General features: G+C 45.1%; 1 protein-coding gene across 1 annotated transcript; it reads left to right on the forward strand.

The window, feature by feature from the left end:
• Positions 1-4,843: 4,843 nt before the first annotated feature.
• sumf1 (sulfatase modifying factor 1) lies at positions 4,844-7,669 on the forward strand. Its single transcript, XM_083781776.1, has 2 exons — positions 4,844-5,038; positions 5,221-7,669. The coding sequence occupies exons 1-2, from the start codon at positions 4,898-4,900 to the stop codon at positions 6,268-6,270; spliced, it is 1,191 nt and encodes a 396-aa protein (XP_083637902.1). The 5' UTR covers positions 4,844-4,897; the 3' UTR covers positions 6,271-7,669.
• Positions 7,670-8,284: the final 615 nt, after the last annotated feature.

The raw sequence follows: 8,284 nt of genomic DNA on the forward strand, positions 1-8,284 counted from the left end.
TACTCCCAGCAATCTGTCAGTGCCCTCTTAGCTGGGTTTCCTTCTCCACTACCTTTGATTCGGATCCAGTATGCCAGTGCAAGCTTCTCTCTCCTCAACTCCAGTGGCATTTCTCCTGCCTCTATTAATACTGCGTTGATTGGGGTTGATCTAATGGCTCCAGTACAGATCCGTAGTGCTTTGTACTGGGCTCTATCTACTCTTTGCAGTGCTGTTTTAGCCGCTGCTCCGTACACTATACATCCATAGTCTATTGTTGACCTCATGATTGCCCTATAAATCCCCATTAATGACTGTTTATCCGCCCCCCCCCAGTCACATCCGGCCACTGCTCGTAGTAAGTTGATTCCTTTCTTGCACTTGCTCATGTGCACTTTCCAGGTATATTTGCTATCTAGCCACAGTCCCAGATACTTAAACTCATTCACTCTCTCCATTGGCTGACCATATAATGTCAACTTCTCCTGAATGTTACGTTTGTTCGTGAACACCATGTAACAGGATTTACTTGCCGACATTTTAAACCCCCACTCATATGACCACTTCTCCACCATCTCAATTGCTTTCCTTATTTTCTTAAACACATGCGGCACATTCTTCCCCCTGATCCAGATTAGATAGCCCCATCATCCGCATACAATGCTGCACTAATGTTGTCATCCAACTTGTTAAAGATGTCATTTATCATGACATTAAATAATATAGGACTGATTGCACTCCCTTGTGGTATACCATTCTCTATACCATAATCTTTAGACACTTCTGCTCCAACCTTAACACCAAACTTCCTGCCCGTCAGGAAATCCATGACGTAGTTGTACATCCTGCCCCCAATCCCCATTTTACTTAGCTTGATTAACAGCCCCTCTCTCCACATAGAGTCATAGGCTTTCTCAATGTCAAAGTACACTATTAACATTATTTCTTTAATTTTTAATGCTTTTTCTATATCATTAGTAACTTCTACTAGAGCATCCATTGTGGATCTTCCTCTCCTGAACCCACTTTGGTAGGAGCTAAACAGGTCTCTCTTCTCGATTACATATGAGAGCCTACGTACCACAACTTTCTCCATCCACTTACGTAGGTGTGACGTCAGTGCGATGGGCCTATAGCTCCCAGGGCTGGCTGGGTCCTTCCCTGGCTTGTTAAATGGCAGAATTATTGCCCGTCTCCATCCAGCTGGCATACAGCCTTCGTTCCAAATTTTATTAAACAGCGTCAGTACTAGTTTAATTGATTCCACTGGTAACTGCCGGAACATGGCATAGCATAGCTGGTCCTGCCCTGGGGCTGTGTACCCAGTGCCCTGCAGGGCTAGCTTTAGCTCTCCCATTGAAAAGTCAGTATCCAGAGCTGACATGTCACTCTCCCTCTTCTCCCGCACATTTCCATTCTCTCGGAGGACCTTTTCCTTCTCCTGTCTACTTATCCTCCAGGTGCTTACCACTGTGGACTGCAGCAAAGGCTCTGCCCAATGAATCAGCTTTATCATTGTCTGCCAGAACCAGTCTCTCTCCTTCTATTAGCGCTGGGATTTAACTGTTGTTCTTTTCCCACTCATTCGCTTAAACATAGACCAAACATCCCCCAACTGTACTCCTCTGCCTATACTGGAGCAGAACTCTCTCCACGCTTTCTTTTTTGTGTACTTAATTGTCCTGCGGGCAACAGCTACTTTCCTTTGGTATTCTAGGATGTTCTCCTGACTTAAGTTTTTCCTCAGAGCTCGGAATGCTTTATTTCTATCCTCTACTGCTCTGCTGCAGTCATCATTCCACCACGGCACAGCTTTCCTCTTACCCTGGGTGGTTGTTCTTGGGATACACATATGCGCTGCATTTAGCACGTGTTGTGTGACTTGACTTGTGCATTGCTCTACATCTCCTTCTAGCGTAACTAGGTGCGCAGCCTCTTCACAACACACTTTAAATTTCCCCCAGTCTGCCTTGCTGAAACACCACCTGACTATGCAACTGCCTTCTTGCATATGCACATTTGTGTTGACTCTAGTAAGGATTGGAAAGTGATCACTGCCTATTGTTGTTTTCCCCTTGATGCTCCACTCACAGGCACTTGCCAATCTGTCTGACACCAAAGTAAGATCCAAGCATGAAGTTGACCCCCTGTTCACATCTACTCTTGTACCTTGTCCATCAGACCAGTGACCTTTCGTCCATTACCTCTTCTATTATACTCCCATTATGATCTGTATGATTACTGCCCCACAGGGAGCTATGAGCATTAAAATCCCCACACCAAATCTCCTTCCTAGATGTATCTCCTGCCATTTCCTTAAACATATCTGCGGTTAGATTCTGACATGGGTTATAGAAGTTAATTACCTTTATGTTACATTCTTCCCCTGAGCTGCACACTTCAGTTATAACACATTCTTTGTCATTAGGGGAAGGGGTCCTCCTGTATGCCAGCCCATCTTTAATAAAGGTAGCACAGCCTCCACCGTTGTTATTTCTGTCTTGTCTGATTGCGCTATACCCTGGGATAACAAAGTCTAATTGGGGCTTTAGCCATGTTTCCTGCACACATACTACATCTGGGACAACTTCCATTTCATGCACATACTTTTTAAATTCCTGTCCATTTGCAATGAGGCTTCGTGCATTCCACTGTAGTATGTGAAGAGTCATAATCAGAGCCTTAATCCCCATCATTTTGTGTCAGTGTCTCAGTGCGTGGTTCTGGCCGTAGGCCTAGGGTTTCATACGACTTCTTCACTATTTCCATTATCTGCTCTACTTTGAGGTCTTTCATGTCAAGCATTAGCGCCGCTGCTGTCACAATAGCCTTAATTCTGTCGCTTTTTGTCTTATGCTGTGGTGTAACATTGATAGTGTAGCAGATAAAAGCCACAAGGTTAACTTTATTCACTATGATTGACTCTTTATTTGCATTACAGTCATGGTTCTGCGACCTTATCGGGCCTTGGCTTTGGGGCTGGCTTTCAGGCAACATCACCCTCTCATTCCTGGGGTGGTTTCCTGACACCCTTACCTCCTTCAGTGCTTCTGCATATGACATTTTCTTAACTATCTTGACTTTCTGGACCTCTCTGACTTCTCTCTGTACCACACAACCTCCATATGCCGCACTGTGGTCCCCTCCACAATTACAGCACTTAACTTCCACACCCTCCTCACATTTCCCATACTCATGCTGCCCTCCACACCTGGCACACCTTAGCTTTCCTTTGCACTGCTGGGCTGTATGTCCCATTCTTTGGCATGCATAGCACCGAAGTGGCTTGGGGATGAATTCCCTCACACTAAAGTTCAGGTAACCTATTTGCACTGCCTTGGGGATTGTCTTTTCAAATTGTAGCACCACCGACAATGTCTCCTTATTTGTTCCATCCCTTTTGCTCATGAGTCTTGTAGCCCCTACAATTTTACCTCCTTTAATCTCACTTTTTACCTCTTCCATAATGTCCATAGGGACTCCTGAGATTACCCCCCTTAGCTTGGCTAGTGCTCCAGGGATGTGCGCCTTCATTGCTTGGCCATCAAGGGTATCCAATTTGAGTATTCTTTCTTGCTGCTGTTTGCCGTTTGCATATATCAACACTCTTTTGTTGTTCAACAATTTAGCGGATTTCACTGCGCCAACAGCTTTAGTTATCGCTGTGCTCAGTCTGACCGGGTGGTAGTGCCCCCCTTCCTGGTTCAACTCAATTATCACTTTCCACTCCGTCTCTTGCTCATCTTGTTCTCTTCTCTCTTTCTGGCTATGTTTCTGCTTTTTGGTCAGTTGATCCTTCTCACTATCCCGCTCAGACCGACTTTCATATAACATTCGTCTCTCTCGCCTTCTCTCTCTGCTTCTTTTCTTTCGCGCCCCATCTACAAAACACCCTGCCTCACTCTGATCCATTACAGTTACACCACTCCCACCTGTGCCATCTGAGGAAACCGACATGATATTACACTCAAAGTACAGCTTATGCTGATCCGCCAAACAAATTGAATTATCTCACTGCTTCCGCCTCTGTGTTCACCGATCGCCGCCGTTCACTCTCCACCCGGAACTCCGTTCCGCTCCTACCGCAGCTGACACGTCCTCTCAGCTGTCGGACCGGATCTGGATACAGCTCACTTTTCTCTCTTTTTTTTTTTTAAATATCCAACATCATGGAGCTTTACCGCCCCCTAGTGGCACTGTTCAGTACAACAAAAAGCTCCAGCCCCAGCTCCTCTTGTGTACTGTAAATTCTTATGGTCCCTTCACACTCTAATTGGTTATAATAATCAATATATTTCTTAATGATATCTCATCTGATTGCTATACTTGTTGTATAACTTGTTTTAAGTGTTATTGATTTCACTTCTTATTCTTATTTGACTGATTGATTGAACATTTTATTCACAGTTTGTAGAATGGGTACATTTCAAACGAAAGCACAAGTCAATACAAAACTGCTACGAGGATAAAACCATAATAAAAAAGGACTAAGCCTTGTTTACATCAGGGTCCTTGGCTTTCATCAATTCATCAGAAAAGGGATGTCTGAAGTGGGATTCGAACCCACGCCTCCAGGGGAGACTGCGACCTGAACGCAGCGCCTTAGACCGCTCGGCCATCCAGACTGATAGACTACTGTTTTGCTGCATCTCTTTTCCTTACTCTGAATCTGTAACTTTTGTAATATTAACTGCTGCTTGTACTGCCTCTGGGCCGTGGTGGTATCTATCTATCTACCTGATTAGATACATAGTTATAAATGGTTACATCACACTTTCCAGCTCAGACCAGCTGATTGGTCACGTGATTTTTGCGGAAGTGTCATTCTGTGTGTGTGTGTGTGTGTGTGTGTGTGTGTGTGAGCAGCGCGTACAGATAGAAGTAGTCGAGCATGTAGTTTTAATAACAGCGTTGTGTTATGATGGTCATAATGCTTTTCCGTTGCATTCTAGTGGTAGTTGTAGTAGTCAACTGTCAGTACTCTGTTGTTGACGAGCTTCAGTCAGATCATAATCATATACCTGTTGTTGCAGCGGAAGCTGAGGGGAGCATGATGCAGGTATGTCTTGAAATGTTTTGATAAATTAAAAATGGAGGACCCTAGTGCTTTTTCTGGTTTTATCCTCTTAGCAGATGTTACAATTGACCTGTACTTTCCTTGAACTGTACCCATTCTGCAAACTGTATTCTGTACTGTTTACATTTCTGACAAAGTATTCAACCAATCAATCAATCAATCAGGAGAATCCTGGCCTGAGCCCTGGATCTGAGGAGAGCCCTACGGAGGGCTGTGGCTGTGGTGGCCACAACCTGAACAGACAGAGAGGCCACCTGCATGATGATGAAGATGATGATGGAAACCCAGCTGTGAAATACTCCAAAACAGCTAACGAGGATCAGATTCCATCTGAGAGTGTGCCGGGTGGACATTATGATGAGACATACATGGTTCTGATCCCTGGAGGACAGGTCCTGATGGGCACCAATGACCCCGGCATCCCCCTAGACGGGGAGGGTCCTCAGAGGAGGGTCCACGTGGACCCCTTCTACATGGACGTCCACGAGGTCACCAACGCACAGTTCGAGAACTTCGTCAACTCCACGATCTACGTCACCGAGGCGGAGAGATTCGGAGACTCGTTCGTGTTCGAGGAGATCCTGAGTGAGGCGGTGAAAAGCCAGATCACCCAGGCGGTGGCCGCTGCCCCTTGGTGGCTGCCGGTGAAAGGTGCCCACTGGAAGCAGCCTGAAGGTCCAGAGTCCTCTGTCATGGACAGATCGGACCATCCGGTGGTCCACGTCTCCTGGACGGACGCGGTAGCCTACTGCTCCTGGCTCAACAAGAGACTCCCCACGGAGGCAGAGTGGGAGCACGCGTGCAGGGCCGGGCTGAAGGACAGGCTGTTCCCCTGGGGAAACAAGCTGACCCCCAAAGGTCGTCACTACGCCAACCTCTGGCAGGGAGAGTTTCCCACGCGCAACACCGGAGAGGACGGATTCGCCACAACGTCGCCCGCGATGTCGTTTCCCGCCAACGGTTTTGGCCTGTACGACATGGTGGGGAACGCATGGGAGTGGACCTCCGATTGGTGGACGGTCCACCACGACACGCACCCACTACACAACCCCACTGGACCTCCATCGGGAACGGATCGGGTGAAGAAGGGAGGCTCCTACATGTGTCACAAATCATACTGCTACCGGTACCGCTGTGCAGCTCGCAGCCAGAACACTCCAGACAGCTCGGCATCCAACTTGGGCTTCCGCTGTGTGTCTGAGGAGCAGCGGTGACCACTGAACTCTGACCCTTCTACACCTGTCGCTTTAGGACAGTGGTTTTCAACCCTTATCAAGGCCCATTCGTTATTGGCCACCACGGACCACCATTTGATGAGATTTAGCCTCTCAGACGCAAGACTTGTCTTAGAATATTTTGTTGTTGAATAAGATCTCCACAACTCCATGCTGTATTGATGTTGGTACCATAGGAGAAATTATAGGCAAAAAATCAAAATAACGTTTTTTCTACATTCTCTGTACAGTAGACTTCATGTAAATGAAGTAATGCAGAATGATGTTTAACGATAATTTCACTTCTGAGAGCGTAAACTGAAACCAAATAGTTTTACGCTCCCAAGAGTTAAAGATCTAGTAAGGGTCCATTTGTTTACCAACTCTCCATCATTTAAGTTTAACTGTGGACCACCTGGAACCCCCCCCCCCCCCCCCCCCCCCCCCAAGGACCACTGGTGGTCCTCGGACCACTGGTTAAAAACCACTGTTTTAGGAGGTCAGGTCAGGTCAGTGCCCTAGGGTTCAGCTCCAGGGCCCTGTGTGTGCCAGCTGTGGAACGTCCCATTATGTACTGTCTGTGCCAGCTGTGGAACGTCCCATCATGTACTGTCTGTGCCAGCTGTGGGTGCTGCTTGAGAAGAACAGTGTCCCACCTTGCCAAGCCCCGCCTGCTTGGACTAAATACATTTTCTATTTTTGGACAATACAAAAAAACAATGTACAGTATCAAGTAAAAGTTATACAAAACAAACAAATATATCGTTTAATTGGATCTTCTGCTGGTTCCTGTTTTTACAATAAGTCTTTTCTACGGGAATATATATATATATAATTTATGTATTTGATATACATGGTAATACCATGTGGTGTTCTTGCTTACTGTAAATCACTCTGGATTAACAGCGTCTGCTAAATGCCTAAATTGTATATTGTTTAAAAATGCTGTAATTGAAACGGGATGTTTATTGTTTATATAGTCCCTGCTCAAAATTTAAGTTTAAGTTAATTGTGGCCACATTATATATCCCACTTGTTTTGACAATAGAATAATCCTTAGATGATAATAGATTGCACGGTGAATGTAGTGAACTCGACACATGATCATTGCACACACACACACACACAGCTTCTCCCTCTGGGCATCCATTTATAGAAAGTCCATTCTTTACCAATTTCAGAATGTGGAATTTAATGACTATCAAGGACATAGGTTTGATAGACATACGAACTGTTGACAACTGTTAGTTTGTTTAGAGCTGAATCATGTATTTCCAGTATGATGTGAACTGATGATCTTTATGGCTCCTATAAATATTCGGTGTCCATTGAGGATATTCACTCACTGCCACGTCTGTACGTTGTAATGAGCCGCTGCAGCGAACTTGTAATAAATGAGCTTTCCCTGAGGGATCCTGGTCTCTGAGCGCTTTGCTTCTAAACCACTCAAAATCCACTTTGACAAATGGCTAAAAATAGTCGTCGGGTTGCAATGTGTTGTGAGCTTGTAGATATTGTAGGTAGCCTGGACCAATAGGCCAGCGGGCGCCCCATGATGTGAACATTTTGTAAACTATGGATAGAGGGAACTAAGTACAGAACCAACTCAGGACATGCATCAGTACAAGACTCATTTATGTCATATATATCATATTTAATAACAGAAGTAGAATCTATAATCAGAATCCCAATCAGGTTCAGATATATGCACCAACACACCTAAGAGAATACAGAATACAATTAGGCCTACTGCAATCTGCATCAGTTTTTCCTGCTGCTTACCCTTGGATAAACTTACGCCTGAACAAACTACTCAGCTTCTTTGGTGAGTGTCTCATTCACCGTAAAATCTAAATTCTAATTAAACACCAAAGGAATGGTCCATGATTGTATTTGTACACACTTGGGAGTTAAATTAACACTAGGGGATTTTACTGTTACCAGTCATTTGTACAATGTTTGCCTTTGATTTGCTGCTAATCATTTACTGGTAATCTGTTTATTTTGCAAAGAA

Source organism: Protomyctophum parallelum (genome assembly GCF_964188405.1).
Source record: "Protomyctophum parallelum genome assembly, chromosome: 14".
Classification (NCBI taxonomy): Eukaryota; Metazoa; Chordata; class Actinopteri; order Myctophiformes; family Myctophidae; genus Protomyctophum; species Protomyctophum parallelum.